The 21,106-nt window shown below is 43.4% G+C and overlaps 1 protein-coding gene across 1 annotated transcript in view; it reads right to left on the reverse strand.

Moving 5' to 3' along the window:
* Window positions 1-212: 212 nt before the first annotated feature.
* Window positions 213-21,106, reverse strand: part of RAP2A (RAP2A, member of RAS oncogene family) — a 28,559-nt gene continuing 7,665 nt past the window's right edge. Inside the window, exon 2 of the mRNA XM_028526684.2 lies at window positions 213-3,933. Coding sequence (XP_028382485.1) covers window positions 3,696-3,933 — 238 coding nt within the window. The 3' untranslated portion in view covers window positions 213-3,695. The remainder of the gene's footprint in view (window positions 3,934-21,106) is intronic.

Consider the following 21,106-nt stretch of genomic DNA (forward strand, 5'->3'; position numbering starts at 1 on the left):
GGATGAAGCCTCAGTTTTATTCAGCTTGGCTATTGCTGTGTGAAGAGTGTTAAATTCATCCGGTGGCGATTTCTAGTTGTTCTTGTATAAGTGGAAAACATTTCAATCGTGAACATGCACAAAACCAAGTGAAATCCAGAGGAAATTTCATTAAATAAATTTATTTGTTAAAATAATTTAACTCCAAATACAACTGTTGAATTTGCATTGAGTTATTACTACAATTCCTATTTTAATTGAAATGTCAAGGTTTAACAACTGACATTGTTACAAAACAATCAACTGTTGTTCAATTTGAAATGGTCAGTTGTATTAGAGCTCAACAATGAACTGTGAACTATATTTTTCTCTGGGAAACCCCAAATCAATGATAAGTCTGTTTCCAAAACCCACTGCAGTCATTCCTGAAACCCTGATCAAGATTGAACAGATGCACAATGACACGTTAATTAAAAAAAAGAAAAGACCCCCGTCAGCTTTACGTGATTGGCTAAGGAGACAAGTAAAGCTTACCCAGTGCTAACGCAATGCTACTGAGCAGAACAAAAAGTAAAAAACAAAACAAACAAAACTCAACAGCCACAGACAGAACAAGCACTTTCACATTCACACATAAACCGACAGCATTCACGCTGGACGACTCTTGAAAACAATGAGCAGACGCCGAGGCAACGATTTTTAACAAAGAAAAGCAAGTCTCAGTAGTTTTACCACAGGAGGGTGGGTGATGGCAACTGTCCCGATGAGAGTCAAGTTCAGCCCTGATGCTACAAACCCAGGGAGAAGCACCTTTCAATAGTGTAGGAAAGACTGTAGGTAATACTTTTGACCAGATGCTGGCTTGTTGTGTGTACGATGAACAGAATGAAAAGCATCCGTTACCACTGCTATCACAGCTTAAAAGAACCCTAAAAAGTTGCAACATAAAAAAAAAAATTTAACAAATGCCACCTTTGTATAAAAGTAAAACAAGACAAAACAACAACAACAACAAAACGTTATCATAACAGCTAAAAAAAAAAGCGGGTCTTTGGATCAAACCATAATATTTTTAAGGCATGTTAGAAAAACGTCCACATATCTAGTTGCTAGTCTGATCAGGGCATAAAACAAACAGCGACACCAAGTCACTGGCTTTTCTCTGTAGCCACTATTATTTCATGTGCCAACCAAAGCAATCTTCCGGGTTTTAAGCTCTTTATTAACATCCCCACAGACACACTCATTCACACTGAGTTCTATTCACACCAGGCGAAACACCAACAGGAGGAGTGCACCGGGTTCCCCCGGGTCTGGGCGTCTTTGATGCCATGTCACTAAACGTGTAGGGAACACTGGTCAGGCGGCCCAGTCTGTCCTTAGGAACACCTTCGCAGGGAAGCCCACCTTCAGCCTGACACACGCGTCTAACTAAAACCCCAGTTTTTAGATAATCTCTTCCACCACACGTTTTGCCATTCCTTTCCTGTTGCTAGACTTATTTTTCTCATCTGCATAGCAATCCACTATGTGAGACTGTAGAATTTTTATGTTTGTAATATGTAATCTTAGTTGTCATAAACTGCTATTGAATATGGCATTCTCAAAAACAGAATCATTCCGAGAAGTGAGAGGCTTCAAAATTCAACCAACTCACTGGCAAATATTCCTACTTCAGGAGGTAAGTCAAACTCCCTGAACCTTTGATTTCTCTACATGTTGAGTCAAATCAACTTTTACACAATGAAATCTGTTTCAATCGAACTGGCTAGAAGTTTTTGTTCTATAAACAAGGTGCTTCATAATTGGGCTTAAAAAAAACCTACACAAAAGAATGCAAATATTCACAATTCAAAGACTTTTAACCACCATGGCCTGGTTTTACCCACATACCTGTTTTCTCATCTATGAGAAGTTACTATCCACCTTTAAGCCGAACACCAGTTTACTAAACGCTTGGGGTGCGGGGGAGGGGTGGCTACCAATGATTTCAATGATGTGTAGCGAACACTTAAATAATTTAAAACAAAAAGATGTTTTTGATACACTATATTCTGCAACACGGATTCTCAGTAGAGGCAATTATTTCTGACTTGTGCCAAGTTCTTAGGAACAATACACACATGCACACACAAACACACACTACTCTCTCAGTTACACACGTAAGACCAGAGGCTACTTGCACAGGAGAGTGAAACCAACAGCGTGTGGGGCGGCATGTAGACCACAGGCTCAGTGATACTGCAGTTCTGAAGGCCAAGTTCATCCCCAGAGAATCAGCTCAAGGTACTCTCTTTAGCATCTGGAACTCTGGCGTTAGCTAAAAACCCTTCTACACTTGATTGTAAAACGTACGCATAGGTTCCTCCTGGGCTGTCAGTCATGCCAACGACAGATACTTGGCGGCGACGGAAACCAGAAATGTCAGAGCCTGAGCACCTTTTCAAAACAAAATATTCTCTAGCTTTATTTGCCACTTCAGCAATCAGGGCAAAATTGGTACAGGAAAATCTTTATGTACTTCTCCAGGAAAAGGGAAGATAAAAGACTTTATTTTTGGGTCCCTTACCTTCCACTCTATAATGTATGTTCTACTTTTAAGCCCAAATGATTTCACATGGTTATTCAATCGCTGTGAATGCCTGCAATAAAGCTGTGCTGCAGCAAACTTGATTCTGAAAGCAGGTTAACCAAGAATCACACCACAACCATAGCCCTTAAAGGCAAGAAGGGATCTGCTGCTTTAACGAACGGAAAAACGCAAGGTGTCTGTACCGTCCTGCGAGGTTTCTGCACACGGGGACATGTGGGTGCGACATGGCTTCATTTCCCTTACGTGATGGTGCTAGTGAACCTACGACCAGAGCGCTTCCGGCTGGTGAGGCCGGGTGACCTCTGCCTCCCAGCTGCTTCCTTCTCGTTCGGCAATGACCCCACCCGCCTGGTCGACAGAGGGTGGGCCTGGGGTTTGGGCTCGGATGGAACCCTAGCGAGGGCCTCCGTTTTCTGGGGCAAAGCAGGTCATTTTGCACATTCTAGAGCCAGGCTGCATTTGCGTACAACCTGTTTTGACTTTTGCTCTGCCGAGGGTGGATGCGGGAGTCAGTTCCGTGTCACCAATGAGGATAACGTCTACAATCAGGCATCGATTTCGAGAAACAGAAATGCGCCCGTGGAGCGAAGCGTCTCCCCGGACTGCGGTCGGCAGGTCCGCCAATGTCCTACTCGGCGGAATACAGCGGCTAGAAGCACTATCTCAATTCCTGAAACTCAGTACTCTCGTAGGAAAATATTTCTCCTTTACTTATTTCTTTTTTTAAAGAAGATAAAATATTTTAATTGTAGTGGCCATAGGCATTCTTCTGGTTTCTCCCTCATGATTATTTTCAATGTACACCAGAGTTGCTTCGGTCAGCGCAGCGACAACGCGGTCATTGCATTCAAAGGCGACCGTCCCGCCCCGTAGATCCATCGATCGGCTGTGCCTGAAGTTGCAGGTGCGTCTGGCAGACTGAGGACAAAGGCAAGACCTGTAGCTGCAGAGCCCAAACGTTACTCAGGGATGCCCACGGACGATCACTGCTGAATGGCGGGTGACGGCTGCTCCTTCACTGCAGATCCACGCCGCACAGCCTGCCGACCCCGGGGTCGCGCGGACGGGTCTGTGCCGCCTGCGGCGTGGGGCGGACCGTGTCCCGGACAGCCGTTTCCGAATGCTATTGGATGTTGCACGCGGAACAGCAGGGGTCGTCTTTGTCCGGCTGCGCGGCGTAGTTCATCTGCCTCACGATCTCTGCAAAGAGCTCGTCCACCATGGTCTTACTCTTGGCGGAGGTCTCCATGAAGGGGCAGCCCCACTCCTCCGCCAGGGCCCTGCCTTCGTTGGAGGACACTTCTCTCTCGCTCTCCAGGTCCACCTTGTTCCCCACCAGGATGACCGGCACCTTCTCATACCTACGGGAGGACGAACAACACACACACGTTCTGAGAGTTAGTGCGAAGTTCAATAGGTACAAGGCACTGTACTCTATCTGCTGCAGATACTCCCTGTAGTTGCGTGAAAAATCGTTCGCCCCACTGGCTCGACACCTACCTGAGGGCATTTAGGAGCTGCTCCCATAGTGGATCACAAGTGAATTTTCCACAATGTTTTTAATTAATCAATTACACACCCTTTGAGGCACATTCTCCCTCCAGGGGGCACGCCCACACCTTCCTTCCCTCTCAGCTGAGCATCCGAGTCCCCACGAGACAGGCTGCCAGGGGAGCGGGGGCAGAGGCAGCTTGTCCTGGGCCGCCCCCATCCCCCAATCTGTCTCCAAGGCCCCTCGCCTCTGACTCTCCAGGGAGTCAAAGAGGCCCCGCCCACCCCTGTTGCTTCTTCTACCCGGGGCCCTTCCTTGGGCCCTTCCTTGTTTCTTGTAATTGACCATGTCCCCCTTGGCCTTCGGGAGGACCGATGGCGATGTGAGTGAAAGTGAGGCTGGACAGACCCCGAACGTCAGCCGCCTCGCACCCGGGCCGTCCCGGCAATGCCACACGTAGCAGCTTCTCCCGGAGCCGCCCTACCGGGCTCGTCGGGACGAGGCCGGCTCCTAATCTGTTCTGCTTGCAAAGGTACAACTGCATCTCATTCTTCTCATGAGAATACAGATGAGCGCGATGACGAACTGTATTAATAAATAAAACTAGTTCTCTGAAGCGGCTCTGCTCAACGCACTGCATGAAACATCAGGATCCCTGGCTGGAGTGTCAGTCAGCCGTGAACGGGGATGGACTTTCGGTGAGGCAGCTTTGAAAATACGAACAGTCCAAAGAATTTGATGTGCTTATCCATCGACCTTATGTTTTCTCTAGTTTTTTGTAACTGTCTCGATATGTGCATATTTGTTATATATGTGTGCATGTGTATTTTATTTTGGTTGTGTGCCTCAACTTGGCTGGTCATCAGAATGACTTGACGATTTAAAAATATATATATACTGATATCCAGGTCCTGTTCCACCAACTGAGGCTGAATGTGTGGGATCGGGGCTCAAGACAAAAAATATGTATCACGACCCGGAAGCACTCAAGACCACCTGTGGAGTCCAGCAGGGTTCAGAATCACCGGCCTAACCTGCTGCTTTGTGACCCCCACCGGACGGGTAGGGACCTGGCTTCTGGTTGTACACTGGTGAGCCCAGGACCGGTTCCTTCTTCCTTTCATTATCCACCCATGAGAAATCCTGGACAGACCCCAGGACTGCCAGGGTCTTTAACTTCCGTTTGAGGGTGTTGTAGTACGACATTATAAGGCCATCCATCGCATGACTTTTATCTTCCTGTTTGTCTTAGCTACTTTTTTGCAAGCAGCTTGAAATAAATTGTCTTTGAATTCAGAAAGGAGACTCAGAAAGATTTTTATAGGTCCCCCTGTTCAATCCTCCACCCGATGTTAAAAAATCTCACCTGCCAGGAGTCTCAAGGCAACACGTGCAAACACTTGGTGTGTCAGTCACTTGCTTCCATGGCAACCTTCCCAAACTGTCATGTCTGAGCATCTTGAGTGATACAACGCTCGCATCTCGGGCTGTGCGTTTGGCCCTTCCGCCAGTCCTGTTAGACGCTGGTGTTACAGGGTTTACCCCGCCTGACGGATGAGCTGGAATGTACCGTCTCCCCCTTCCTTCTGGGTGCTAGTGCCTCCACCCTTAGAACAGAGAAATCTTTTCTTTTCTCCACAATGAAAATGAGAGTTTCTTTCTTTTCTCCCTTTTCAAGTTGAATAAGTAATACTTAATAATTTAAAAAGTCTCTGGAAATAGGTAAATAGGTAGAGATGAAAATAAAAAAAAACCTCTCACCTCCATCAGAATAATTACTATAATTTGGTGTATTTTATAGAATATAGTATGTAAAATAGTTTATACAGTTACCTATCTATATAAACATAGACATTTTTATAAAAAGTATCATACCTATTTTATTTACTAGTTTCAACCTCTATTTACTATCACGGAGCTTTCTATTTCAATCTATGCTTTACACTATGTTAATAGATAAGTAATATTCCATTTTATAGACTCTAGGCTACAGCTGTACTGTGATATAATCACTCCTCCCCCATGAAAGGACATAAAGGGCTGCCACCCCCTCATCTTTTTCACCGATATAAACGACGATCTGACGAAGTACACCTAGACGTGTGATTTCTGTCTCAAAGGTACGCATAGGATGTGTGTGTGAGTGTGTGTGTCTGACACACCCTCTGAACCGGAAAAATCTCACTTCAAGGTCAGTTTGTCAGATTGCTGTGTGCGCACACACACGCAGTCTCAACGGACACCCCGAAACGTACACTAAATCCGCCAGTGCTTCGGACAAGAGTGCCTGCTTCCCCGCCCGTGGGATCGATATTTTTAATTTTCCAACAGAGGGCGACGGCAGGCCTGCGGAAAAGGCAGCCTGGGGCTGGGCGCCGAGGGCCCGGGCCCTGCAGCGTGCCAGCATGGGGCAGCAGCGCCTCCTGCAAGGGAAACACTGGCGCAATGAGGCCGCCCTCTTCCTCCAAGCTGACCTGTTTGGAAGTGACTAAATACTTTATCTTAAAGGGCACTCCTGGTAACTCAGCTTGCCTAATGAGAGGAAATCACAACCTTTTGCTCTGACTTTCTCTTGGTTTCAGAAAACATACTGAAGGAGAACAGAGAGAAACTGTAAATGTAATGTAAAAATTAAGTAAGGAGAGTAATGATGCTAAAAAAAAACATTCAAAGCTATCAGGGATATTCCATTCCAATGTAAATAAAAATAATCTGCTTTCACAGAAGTTAAGGATTGACCTTTGATAGGAAGAATGAATTCCTAACAGCATGACTGTGAGGGCCCAACGGGTCCCGGCTGCAGCTCAGGCGATTAAACACTGCTTTGAATGGTCACCGAGGGCACTCGCCTCGGCAGCGCGCACACAGGAACTGGGGTGACACGGAGAAGATCAGGGCAGCGGGCCCTGTGCGAGGACGACACGCAAATTCGTGAGGCGTTCCCTAGTTTTAGGACTATCAGCTGGCTTCACGGAAATCTGCCGGCCAGAAGGACGGGCACAAAATACTCAAAGTCATGAAAAGCAAGGACCTAAAACCACGATGACTCTACCCAGCAAAGCTATCCTTTAAGACTGTAAGGACAAATAAAGTGCTTCCCAGACAAGAAAAACCTAGAGTTCATCACCACCAAACCAGTATTACAAGAAATGTTAAAGGGTAAAAAGGCAAATACCATGAATAATAAAATGGCAATAGCTACGTGTCTATCAATAATCACTTCAAATGAAAATGGGTTACATGTGCCAATCAAAAAAAGTATGGTGGCTGAGGAGATAACCGAACAAGACCCTTACATGTGCTGTGTGCAAGAGACTCACCGCAGATCTAAAGACACTCAGAATAAAAGGGATGGGAAAAGGCATTTCATGCAAATGGAAAGAAGCAAGCAAACAAACAAACAAACAAAATCTGGGGTAGCAATACTTATCCCAGACTGAACAGACTTTACACCCAAGGCTATAACAAGAGACAGAGACCCAACAACCCCACTTCTGGGTACTCATCCGAAGAAACCTAAAACACTAGGTTGAAAAGACACACACACCCACACGCTCATTGCAGCACTACCTGCACTAGCCAAGACGGGGAGCAGCCCACGTGCCCGCCCACAGACGAATGAAAAAGAAGCGGAGCGCGTGTACAAGGGAACGAGCCCTCAGCCACGGAAGGGGACGAAACCTTGCCATGTGTGACAGTGTGGACCGATCGCGACGGGTCTGGAGGGTATTGTGCTGACCGAGCTAAGTCAGACGGAGAAGGCAAATGCCCGATGATTTTACTTATATGTGGAACATAAAAAAAATAAATGAACAAGCAGAACAGAAACACACTTAAAATACAGAGAACATCCTGATAATTGACAGACAGGAGCGGGGCTGGGGGCTGGGTGAAAAGGTGAAGGGATTAAGCACAGATCGGCAGTAACAGCACAGTCGTGGGGATGTAAACGCAGCACAAGAAATACAGCCAATGACATTCTAATAACTATATACGGTATCAGGTGGGTACTGGATTTATTGGGGTGACCACTTTGTAAGTTACAGAAATGTCTGATCACACGGTTGGTACACCTGAAAGTCATATAATATTGTACACATCAACTATAATTAAAAAATAAAAATTACTAAAAAAAAAAGACTAGGAAACAAACCCACCGATTTCCCCTCTGCACATCACCCATTCTCTCTCGAACTTCTAAGCACTCCCTTACTAACTGGGCAAGCGTCTTTTACTTTCTCATAACCTTGAGGTGGACCCAGAAGTTTGAACATTCGGTGAAGCAAGTACTAGGGAGACCCAGGGAAGATTAAAAAGAGTATTAATCCGGAAAGAAAGGAAATGGGAAAAGACTTTTGAAACTATGACCTAAAGTCAGTAATACATTTCATATCATAACCAGTATACAGATAAAAATATTTATAAACTTATTTGCCTTTATAACATGCAAGTTACTGATACAATATACTTTAACTTTTTTATTGTACTCTATTCTGCTCCTTTCCATATTTTTCCATTAAAAAGAAAAGTCACTGGTCACAACCCACTGAACTGATTTCATGGCTCAATCATGGGTCAAGACCTGCCCTTTGAAAAACACGGGATCGGAGACATCTGAACTGTTCACCCAGACTGCTCTGCGCCCCTTCCATAGCCTGTCTAGTGCAAACCTCAGTGGGCTCCAGTGCCAGGAAGGACCCAATGCCACGTGTCCGGCTGTCCTGCCATGCCATCCACCCCTTCTTCCTGGCCACACGGCAGCTCACCAGAAACTCCATTTCCCAGCCCAGCTTTCCTCGCAGTGAGGTGGGACCATGGCACTCAGTTCTACCAATAAAATCTGAGTGGGGATGATTGTGGGATCCTGCACTCCTTTGTTAGAAGAAAATTCCTTGCCCCAGACGTCTGCCCTTTGCCCTTCTTTTCTAGAACTGGATGGGGTAAGTCACAACAACCTGCCTTGGCCCGTGCAGAGGAGGAGCACCACCTAGAGCAGGGCCCGCACACCACTGCCCACGGGACAGCTGTGGACACCCCCTGTCTGCAGCAGTGGGTTTCACGGGACACACACACCACGGAGGGAGAAGACATCTGCAAAATAAACATCTGATAAAGGATTCTTATGCAAAATATACCAAGTCTTAAAACTCAACAAGAAGAAAACTTTAACTGGGCCAAAAACTTTACAGACACTTCACCGAAAAAGATACGAAGATGGCGAATAAGCACGTGAAAAGATGCTCTACGTCCTATGTCACCATTTGCGTTAGGAAACGCAAATCGGAATGAGACAGTGCCTCACACCGATGAGACTGGCCAGTGGCCAGTGTCCAGGACGCTGAGCGGACCCGCGCTCAGGAGGAGGTGGAGCAACTGGAACTCTCATCCGTTGCTGGCGGGAATGCACAATGTCACAGCCCCTTGAATCAGTCTGATGGGTTTTTACAAAACGACACACACTCTTCCCACACCGTCCCGCAATCCTCGGTATTTACCCGGGAGAGTGAAAGCCTGTCCTGGTGTCTATAGCGGCTTTACTCACAATTGCTCAAGGCAGAGAGGACTTGTATCCAGAATGTAGAAAGAATTCATACGAAACATAAACAGAAGACCGCGCAATGTTTTCATGGACAACATGCTTAGGTATTTCTTAAAAGATACCCAAATAGTCAATAAACAGACATATGAGAAGGTGCTCAAAATCATTCTGTACCAAGGAAGCAAAAACTAAGATCACCATTGGGTACCCCTTTAGAATGTTACCAGATCGGCTACAATTAAAAAGCCCGACAGTACCAGGTGTGGGCCAGGATGTGAGACACCTGGAAGTCCTGCTGGGAGAAGGGTGACCTACCAGAATGGCTGCCTGGGAGAAAGAACTATCTGGCAGTATGGACTCACATTGAACACTCGCATTTTCGACCCAAGAATTCTGCTGCCAGGTATACACTAAGAGAAACTGCATGTCGGTATATGAGCAAAAGACACGCACTAGAACGTTCATGGTAGCATCACATGTGACCGCCCCATCCAGAAACTGTCCCAACGCCCGTCCACGGAACAAGGACACCGCAGTGCATCACACAAGGGCACCACTGTGCCTCTCGGCGAGGAGTGAACAACGGCCACAGAGACGAGCCCCGCGGAGCCAGGGGCTCGATGGCGGGCCAGGCTAGCCGGGCCGGCCTCTGCGCACAGAGACGTCGAGGATGGAACGCGAGCCGCCTGCCGCGTTGCCCGAAATGTCTGTCCTGCCTCTCCATCCGGGATTTGGTTGCACTACGTGTCGGCACCTCAATAAAAAAAATTGAAACTAAAAAAAAATCAATAAGTACGGTAATTATTTAAAAGATGTCCTCATTAAAATAGGGATAGTAAAATAACCTTCGAGACAAACGGAGTAAACGCATATGTTGATTGTGGGGTTGAAGTCACATCAAGTGCACGATTAAACGGATCGGTCAGTTTATTACTCAGCTGCACACTACTAATCAGTTTTAAATTTCTGTCCAAGTGCTATGCTTTTAAATTAGACTCAAAACGGGCCAAAGACGAAACGTTTAATAAATGCTAGTACCAAAGTATACGGTATTGGAAATAAAAGCAGTAACAGTTCTGAACATTTTCTTCACAATCAGATCTATAAATTGTATCCATCTGACCACAATCTGTTTCAGGCACATCAAGATACCACCGTATTGCAAATATACACATTAAAAAGAAAAAACATGATGATGAATACATTTAATCTGGCTTTTTAAAATTAGAAATGGAGATGATCCACCCAAGTAATGTATGAATGGTGAGGAAGTATCTGCAATGAGAAGCCTAAAACCTTGTCACTTAAGAACCAAATGCAAAAACTGTCTAAATAAACCCATTGACTGTCTTATTTTTTTTAAAGCAAAATATCCAAGACACCAGAATAGGTAGAGAAAAAAATCATTGATCTATATTTGATACTTGGAATGTGTAGCTAAATTTCAATCTGCGTTTTAATGTACATCCAGTCACCAAATCAAAAATGTCACATTCAAATCTGTCAACGAAGTATGATTCTTCTTACATAGTTTAAATAGCAGGAAAAATTCAAGCCTGAACACTTATGAAGAACACACAGGTTTCAATCTGTTAAAGGAACAACATAGTTCGGACATAATAAAGTTCAGACATAACTTTAGTGAGAGGTGAAACATGAACCCTGTGTATTGAGAAATAAGTCGGCCTATTATACTTGAAAAGACTATAATGAGTCAATTGCTCAAGAGTGTAAAAGTTATTAGAATTATCTAAATTTTTATCCGAAAAACATTAAAAGGTACATCTTCTCAGCACAGCTTCATTTCAGAATTCTTAGCAAAAATGTTTATGAATAAAAATGCATATGCATTTGGTAGACAAAGTGCAGTTACAAATGCTTTTTAAAAGATATCTTTGAATGAAGAAGATTTGAGAATGCACCAAAGCTATGAAGAACTAAAACTTTTTAGGGAACTTTTAAAATTATCAGTAGAAGAGCACTTATCTTAGGAAATGTTTCTATCTTAATAGTAAGATCTTAAAATATTTCTTATTTCCAAATCAGTAAGTATACAGAGCACTGAATAAAAGTTAAAAAACAACCTCACACAAAAAATCTACCAGCTTTCTAGAAAGCTCATGTTATCGGACCCACAGAATTAGCATTTCTTCTCTCCAGCAATAAACAGCTCCAGAGAGGAAGACATCAATTATATATGACATGGACCTGGTTTGTTCAACTGGTGTAAGAGTGACTGGCAATGTCTATTAAACAGGTTTTTTTCATTTGAACCAGGAGAAGTAACAGGTGACAGATGGAAAAAGCAAAACAAAACACACACACAATAAAGGAGCTGGGAGCTGGCATTCCCGGCAGGGAGGACGGTCCCCAGCAGCAGCCAATGGTGAACGAGGAGCTACAGACCCTTTCCCAGGATTCGTCAACGCCGAAGCAGAAGAAACGAGAAACAGTTATAAGCCCTCGCAGTGGGAGCGATGGAGAATGGGTGGAAAGCAGACCCTCTTCACCAGTCGCAGCTGCCACGGGGCTGGGCTGAGAAGCTGTGACGACAGGCCCAGCACAGCGGTGGCTACGGGAGGCGGGCAGAGCAAGGATTCACCGGGCGCGAGGAAGTCTGTGCCTGTCTTTCCATTCCCACTACCCAACCCTGCCCCTTCCAAAGTGACTCATGCCCGAGCTATGCAGCCATCTCCTGCCTGGTCCCACCTCCAACGTCTCACCCCTCTATTCCACCGTACAGGTCACTTCACCCCCTTCAAACACCGCTTCCCACAGTCCTCTCCCAATCTCCCTAATCCACCACCTCAGAAAAACCCGTGGTGACCCCACAGCCGCTAGATCAAGTCTATGCCTGTGTTCACAGTCAAGGCCAAGCACAACGGAGTCACTGGCAACATCAAGATGAAATGCATTACAAGGGGGAGGGAATTGGATTTGGATTCACAGGACCTAGGCATATGTACTAGCTTTGAGCCCTTGGATATGTCCCGTGCCCTTTCTGAGATTCCTTACCTGTGAAACTACTGTTAATGACACCTCGGTATTTTGTTAAGGAGGGCGGTGGGGCTGACTTCACCGATAATGGGTAGTGTCAGCAGAAGGCTTAGGCAGTGCCAGACACTACAATGAGCGGCGTCAAGTGTTAGGGACACTGTAAAATACTACAGAAACGCTAACTGCTCTTTCCTAAGGTGTCTCAAACCACCTGCTAGTAAGTAGTTCTAGAATCTTGATTGTGGCGATCTATCCGTGAGAGTACGAAGTTTTACTTAGTATCTTCCTCCCCTCCTTGTTCGGGCCCGTTCCCCAGCAAGGACGACAGCCTGATCTGAAGGTTTGGCTGGAAGGCCACTGACCCTTGTGGAAAAGGTCTGAGAGAAACAAGTAGATGCGTCTTCTCTCTAATCAGTGGCTGACCACCTACCATCTTATTTAAACAGAAATATCTTTCTTTATTCCATTCATCTTCTCACTCCAGACACTGCTAAGCCAAGTCACTAGATGTGGACCACGGCTCTGAAGCCCTAGTAAGACACTGGGGGGGTAATTAAAAAAAAAGCAACAACAAAAAAACAAAACAAAACTCAATAAAACCAGGAGCCCTTATACAAAGTCTTGTTTTTGCCTTCAGGCTACCTTGGAGCCAGCTGGGCTGCCTCTGAAGCTACCTCCGGGAGCCCGGGAAGGAGCGGGCCAAAGCGTGTGTTTTCCGTGCAGCCGCCCGCCGCCCCAGGCTGGGATCAGTTCTCGACACTCGCAGGCACACAACCCGGAATGAAGTGACGATCTTCAAAGATGACAGTCTTTGCGTGGAGCCCGCAGGGAAACGTCACAGGGACAATGCAAACATATCCATGGTCACCAGGCCAAAAAGCACTTTTGGATGCACACTGTGTGCAATGTTTTTTTGTTTTTAAATCTTTATCAGGCCTTGCATTACATACTGAAATGCTGAAACTGGCGGGCAGTATAAGGGGTCTCCGGAGATCTGGGAGGAAATGGGCACAATTCAGAAGGTGATGACCTGAAGGGACCTTTATCCATGAATTCAACAAACATTTACTGAGTGCTTTTTATGGACCAGGTGCTGGGTGCCAACCTACAGCAGATTACCAGCAAATACATGGCAGGGTTTTTTTTGTTGTTAACATAAATTGGGTAATATATGTCAACTACTTTCACAAACAATATACACCGTGAGTAGGGAGAAGGGGGAGGAGGCAATGCAGACGATTAGTGTACACACACACACACACACACACACACACACACACGAAGGCCTGTCCAGAAAAAGTCCAGCCACTGTTAATACACTGAAAATGGTTTGTGTGACATTGATATAAACTGGCAGCCAAGGAGAGTGGACTGGAATGAGTATGTGTGAACAATGACGGCTTCACTGTACTAGTCAGTGGGGGCTTACAGTAGGTGCTGTTGAGTGAGCTTGTGTACTGTGTGGTCGCTGCATTAAAAATGGCTGAGCAAATAGAGCAATGAATTTACATCAGATTTTGTGTTAAGCTTGCACATTCCTCCGTGGAAAGTATTCAGCTGAGTTCAGAAGGCCGCAGCTATGGGCAACTGGTGATTGGCAGCTTTATTGTGACAATATGCCCACGCAGGCATCACATCTTATGCAGAGTTTTTTGGTGAAACATCAAATCACCCAGATGACTCAGCCCGCCTATAGCCCTGATTTGGCGCCCTGTGACTTCTGGCTTATTCCCAAAACTAAAATCAGTTTTGAATTATCCCTTTGAAAGGGGAGAGATTTCAGATAATCCATGAGATCCAGGAAAGCACAACAGGGCAGCTGATGGCAACTGGGAGAAGAACTGTGTGAGGTCCCAAGGTGCCTACTTGGAAGGGGACTGAGGTGTCATTGTCCTGTGTACAGTGTTTCTTGTGTCTTGCTTGTATCTTCTACAAATGGCTCCGTTTTTCATACCACATGGCTGGATACCTTCTGGACAGATCGTGTATACTTAGATTTTTCTCCTGAACTGGAACTTTAATATGTTATAGTCTCAGTAAAATGTGATCCTCAAAATGCAGTTAGTCACGTGTGGGCAGGAACAGTACAATGCCACAGGACAGATAAGTTGTGGGGCAGATGGTAGGTGCCTGCATCAATTTGCCGCCTTTTAAGAGTTAAGATATAGTCATTCATTCACTCATCACTTACTTTCAATAAATATTTTTTAAAACATTTCATTTTTCCAGATAACTATTGCTGCATAAAAAACTACCCCACCCATTCCTCCCTGGCACTGTTTTCTCTCAATTTTCCATAAATCAGTTTACTTTTCTACCGCTTTCTAAAATAATTATTCTGCTCAAACCATCCTATCACCAAATACAAATAGAAAATAAGATACTTCATTTCCAAGGAGGATCGAATTACTACATATAACAATAAATACAGATGCTCCTTCATTTTCTCCCAATAAATCCATTGTCACTGGAAAATATTGTAAATTGAAAAGGCATTGAATACATGTAACCTACTGAACATCACAGCTTAGCCTAGGTGACCTCAAACGCACTAGGAACACCCCCGCTGGCCTGCAGCCGGGGAGCACCATCAAACACAACACGTGCACGGTGAGTACCGGCCGACTGCCCTCGCGACCGCGTGGCTGATGGGCGGCTGCAGCTCACTGCCGGGCCTGGCGTCACGACAGAGTGGCACACCGTACATTTCTAGTCCGGAAGGAGATCAAAGTCCAAAGTGTGGTCTCCATGGACTGAGGACGGCTTCTGCGCCATCATCAAGTCAAACAATCTTAAGTCAAACCCCTGGAAGTCAGGGACTGTGCCTGCTGGGAGCATTCGTCTCCTAGACACATTTTTGAACTTCTATCATGATGCAGAGGGCCTGAAAAAGTGCTTAGAAAAGGTGGCCTGGTAAAAAGCAAAGTCCTCGGTGGAAAAAAATTTGAAACTTAAGAAGTCAAATTATTTTAAAAAATATCTCTCGCCCTGCCTGGTGTGGCCCCAGCAGGTTGGACGTTGTCCTGAGAACCAAAGGGTCACCAGTTCGATTCCCCGTCGGGCACACGCCTGGGCTGCGGGCCAGGGTGGGGGTGTGCGGGAGGCAGCGCAGGGATGCTTCTCGCTCACACTCGGTGCTTCTCCCTCTTTCGCCCCCTCTTCCCCTCTCTCTAAAAAATAAAGAAAATCTTTAAAAATCTGTATCTGCCTCTATTCTAATTAACACTGTCAAATGCTTGTTTACTTGTCTGCTTATTTATAGTGCACTGTGGCAGAGAGATCTCCTGCGCGTACTCTGCACGATGCCCAGGGCGATGTCATGGAAACGAAGCAGCTTCGGCAGAGCGTTTCACGTTGACAGTGATGACTTTTATCCGAAGACAGACAAAACTTCTGGGACCAGTTTATTAAAGATTGTCAACACATTGCTATAAATATGTATCTATCCATACAGACTGTTAAAATCATCTTCCCCCTGTGCAGTCTGGGGTATTTATAAGAAGGTCTATTATTCACTTTTTTAAAAAAAGAAAAAGAGTCATTTAGCAAGTATATATGCCTGATTGCTTTTTATCAAGTATTTTTTATATTTAAAGTGTGTGTATTAAAAAATCATCATCAACTTCTGTGAGTCGCAGAAACACACGGCCCCCAGGTAGAGCCAGCCCGGGCTCCGGGGGGAGAGAGAGACCCGGAGCACTCGGTCTGTGCCCTGAGATCTGATACACACCCTTCCCGCATTTCAGATGCAGGGGAGAGGGCGAAGGGACACGTGGAAGTGAAGTACTACATTGGCTACAGTTTATCTACATACAGTGAGGAGTCTAATTCCTAAGAAATCGCCAGGCAGCACCCAATTGTGTAAGGTCAGATAAATGCCTGGGTTTCATTCCCATTTCTGTCAGGTTTGGCGAAACATTATTGCTGATATTTTGGAGTTACACAGAGAGAAACACTTTACATTCGTTGCCTCATCATTTATTACATTATACCCACATTACAGATGAGGAAATGGAGAAGAAGATAATGTTAGCTTGACCGTAATTATATAACTAATATGTCCTGGAGCTCAGTTTTAGTGCGAGTACCACTTAACTGTGTTTGGAAATAAGATTATATCAGTATGCACAATTAAATAAAATACTGAATTACAGCAATTATAATATTTGTACTATTTGTTATGTTCACTGGAAACCTAGGGATGGATTAATTTAGAACCAAATTCTCCATGCAAAAAAGGAGAAAAACACTGTAAGATTTCATTTATGGAGAGCTGTAAAGACACCTACTAAAGAAGAAAATACTAATATGGACTGAATTATTAATACGATGTAGGATTTCCACACTTGAATTATTAATTTCTAAGGGGCTACTCCTAGGAAAGCATGAGAAATAAACCTCCTAAATGTTTTAAGTAAAGGTTTACAATGTTTCTCCTGGGTAATATTACTAATTGATTTTAAGATATCTGTAAGTTTAGTTATCTTCATGTGTTTTTACTGTCTTACAGGGAGAGCTGAATCAGTATTTCCCTGGACCGTTGCAGCAAACCTCTTACAAAGATCCGTTTCCCCAGCCCCCTCGGCAGTCACCTGAGGCAGTGACGGAGATGGTGCTTGCCACCATGGACCAGTCTGAATCCTACTACAGTAGCCCTTCCTGTGCCCCAAATTTTTACGAGCCAGGGGCTATCCCTCCTTATCAGAACTCACACAATTAGAGGCATGTCTTCAGGTTTCTAATATGCACAACAGTCATAAACGCTTCCTTAAAAGACACACTTTATATGTATCTTGTTTCTTCCAGTGACTACATGTTATCTTCCTCTGTCACAGAGGCAGCGTTGATTAATTCACGTTGGGAAGTAGTTCATGTTCATAGCGTTCACATGGCATTGTTGAAAACAGGACAAGCAGGAAGAGAGGGTAAGAGTTGTTTCACAATACTAACGAGAAAGTTCCGTTTATTCTTCTTAGAGTTAAATGTTTTAGGATAACAGTTTTCAAATTGTGTGTGATGAGACTGATTTAGTGGCTCAAGGGGAGCATTTAAAAACAATGAGATAAAATGGAAAGGATATTGGTAATGGAAAAAAAAAATACAGTAAAGAGGAAATCAAAAGTAGAAAGTATAATACAAGCAACACAGGAAGTGTAACTACCATTTCAGGAAACTTTGGTTTCAGTTACGTGCATTGCTGCCTGTCTGCACTGTGTCACCACGTGAAACGCATTTCTGCTGAGGGCCATGATGAAGCAAATGTGTGCCAGTGCTGCGTGAAGGCAGAGAAGGAGACAGAAATGTGACATTTTACTAATGTTTTTTTTTACAAATAACAATTAAAAAGGAAAAATTATAAACACTGGAAGAAATCGAAGAAGACTCAAGTAAATGGAAAGGTAATTCTGTGCTTATGAATTAGAAGAATTAATGTAGTTAAAATGCCTATACTACACAAAACAATCAACAGATTGGATGCAATCCCCATCCAAATTCCCATGGCATTTTCACAGAAACAGAACAATCTTAAAATTTGTATGAAACTACAAAAGACAGTGAATAGCGAAAGTTACTGTGAAAAAAAAAGAACAAAGCTGGAGACATCATGGGCTCTGATTTCAAACTATACTGCAAAGCTAGAATAATCAAAACAGTATGGTACTGACATAGAAACGGATACACAGATCAATGGAACAAAATAAAGAACATGGCAATAAGCCTATGAATATAGAACCAACTTTTTTTATGATAAAGCAGCCAAGGGATACAATGGGCAAAGAAGGGGCTCTTCAGTAAATGCTGCTGGGACAACTAGACAGCCACACGCAGAAATGAAACAGGACCACTCTTACACACGCACAAAGATCAGCTCAAAGTGGGTTAAAGACCTGAATGTAAGACCTGAAACCATAAAACTCCCAAAAGAAGATCGAGGGGGTAAGCACCTTGACATCAGTCTTGATTTTCTGGATTTGACATCCAAGGCAAAGGCAACAAAAAGCAAAATTAAGCCAGCGGAACTACACCAAACCCAAAAGCTTCTATAAAGCAAAAGAAACCATCAATAAGATGAAAAGGCAACATGTGGCAGGGGAGACAATATTTACAAATCACGTGTCTGATAAGGGATTAATATCCAAAGTATATAAAAGCATAAAACTCAGTAAGAACACAAATGGACAATTCGATTACAAAACGGGCAGAGAATCTGAATACACCTTTTTTCACAGAAGACACACAAATGGTCAACAGGTACACAAATAGGCGCTCAACATGAGTCATCATCAGGGAGATGCAAATCAAAGTAACAGTGAGATTCCACCTCACACCTGGTAAAATGGCTACTATCAGAAAGACAAAGAATAACAAGTGTTGGCAAGGATATAAAGAAAAGGGAATCCTGGCAATGTTTGTGGGGATGTAATTGTTGCAGCCACCATAGAAAACAGTATGGAGGTTCCTCAAAAAATTACAAATAGAACTAGCACATGATCTAGCAAGTCCCCTTCTGGGTATTTATCCAAAGAAAACAAAATCGGTGTCTCAAAAAGGCATCTTCACCCCCAGGGTCAGTGTGGTGTTATTTATAATAGCTAAGACATGGAAATAGCGTAAGCATCCACTTACCTATGAATAGATAAGAGAATTAAGTAGTATATATATAAAATGGAATATTATTCAGCCATAAAAAATAAGAAAATCCTGCCACGTGGGACACCTTGGATGGACCTTGAGGGCAATATGCTACATGACATAAGTCAGACAGAGAAAGGCAAATACTGAGGGATCTCACGCGTGCGTGGAATCTGAAACAACACAATAGCACTGAACTTACAGAGAGGAGATTGGTAGTTGCCAGAGGCCGGGCTGCGGCAGGGTGGGGGAGGGAGAGTGAGGAAGAAGAGATGGCTGAATGTGGTCTGAAAGCACAAACTTCCAGTTGTGAGATAAATGAGTACTGGGGATATGATATAAACCGTGGTGACTATGGTTAACCACACCGAAAGCCGCTAAGGCAGTGGACCATACAAATTCTCATCGCACACAAAATACGTTAACTATGTGTGATGATGGATGTTAACTAGACTTACTCTGATAACCGTTTCTCAACATGTACATATATAAAATCATTATGTTTTATGAGAAATAACACGTGGAAATGTCTTAAGTAAGGGTTACAATGTTACTCTTGGGTAATTTTACTAAGTGAAAAATCTAAAACCAATACAATGCTACATGCGAATTATACTTCAATACCAATAAATAAAGCATACAAAAATGGTAAGTCACTGTATTTTTCCTTAAAATAACAGTTTTGGTATGTTTTCAAATCTTAAATGTATTAATTACAGCAAAATGGAAAACATATTAAAAAAAAAACAACAAAACAGCCCTGGCTGGCGTAGCTCAGTGGATTAAGCGCGGGCTGCAAACCAAAGTGTCGCAGGTTCGATTCCCAGTCAGGGCACATGCCTGGGTTGCAGGCTATGACCCCCAGCAACTGCACAATGATGTTTCTCTCTCTCTCTCTTTCTCCCTCCATTCCCTCTCTAAAAGTAAATAAATAAAATCTTAAAAAAACAAAACAAAACAAAACAAAACCAATCACCTATCCCATTTTCCATCAGCATTTTGACTAAAAAAGAATACATAATTACAAGTACATTTAATTTACACACTAAAGTCTACTTTAACTAGCTTATTCAGATAGTTTTCAGCCACGTGTGACAAGCACGTTTCCAACATTAAGCAATTGGATGCATCAAATTTCCAAAGACTTCTAACTTGCTTTGCTTTTGGACTTCCCAAACCGCAACTTAAAAACAATACACTGATATCTGATTCAGACACCCAGTAACCTTACTTTAACTCACGTGCTTTAAAAAATCTTACTTCATAGCAGTGACCCTTGATTTCAATGGAAATGTGTTAGAAATCAAGATAATATAGGTATATTAGAGTTTTCCCACAAGAATAAGAAGCAAAATAGTTAAACTATTATATTAGGGCTGGTTTTTTCAAAAAGGTTTCAATCTTTTAGAAGTCTGAAGTTAAATCTGTTCAAATATTATGTTCAGTACATACCACAATAAAATTTTAGCAACTAGAAGTAAGCTATTTTTAAGTATTTTATAACCTTAAAATTTACCAAAATGCAGGTGTCTACAATCACAGCATTATCACTGTTTATATTACTCTTCTAAAAGGTTCAGTTCAATTTGGTAAAGCATGAAGGAATGTTTAAGAAATTTTTTCCTATGAGGTTGAGAATAATTTCTAATATAACGAACCACAACTCTCAAAGTAGCAAAGAAAAAAAGGCGTATTTCTGCACATCATTAACATTTCATGATACGTTTCCTACAGAAATACTATCTGTAATTTTTACTTTTATAACTAACCTGTGTCCATCAGTTTGATCTCATTTGGAAGTCTACTCACATACACAAATACTCTTCCAAAACTTAAAGAACTTACAACTCTTTTCATACAGTAGGCCGCAAAA

Source organism: Phyllostomus discolor, chromosome 11, assembly GCF_004126475.2.
Source record: "Phyllostomus discolor isolate MPI-MPIP mPhyDis1 chromosome 11, mPhyDis1.pri.v3, whole genome shotgun sequence".
NCBI classification, from domain to species: Eukaryota; Metazoa; Chordata; class Mammalia; order Chiroptera; family Phyllostomidae; genus Phyllostomus; species Phyllostomus discolor.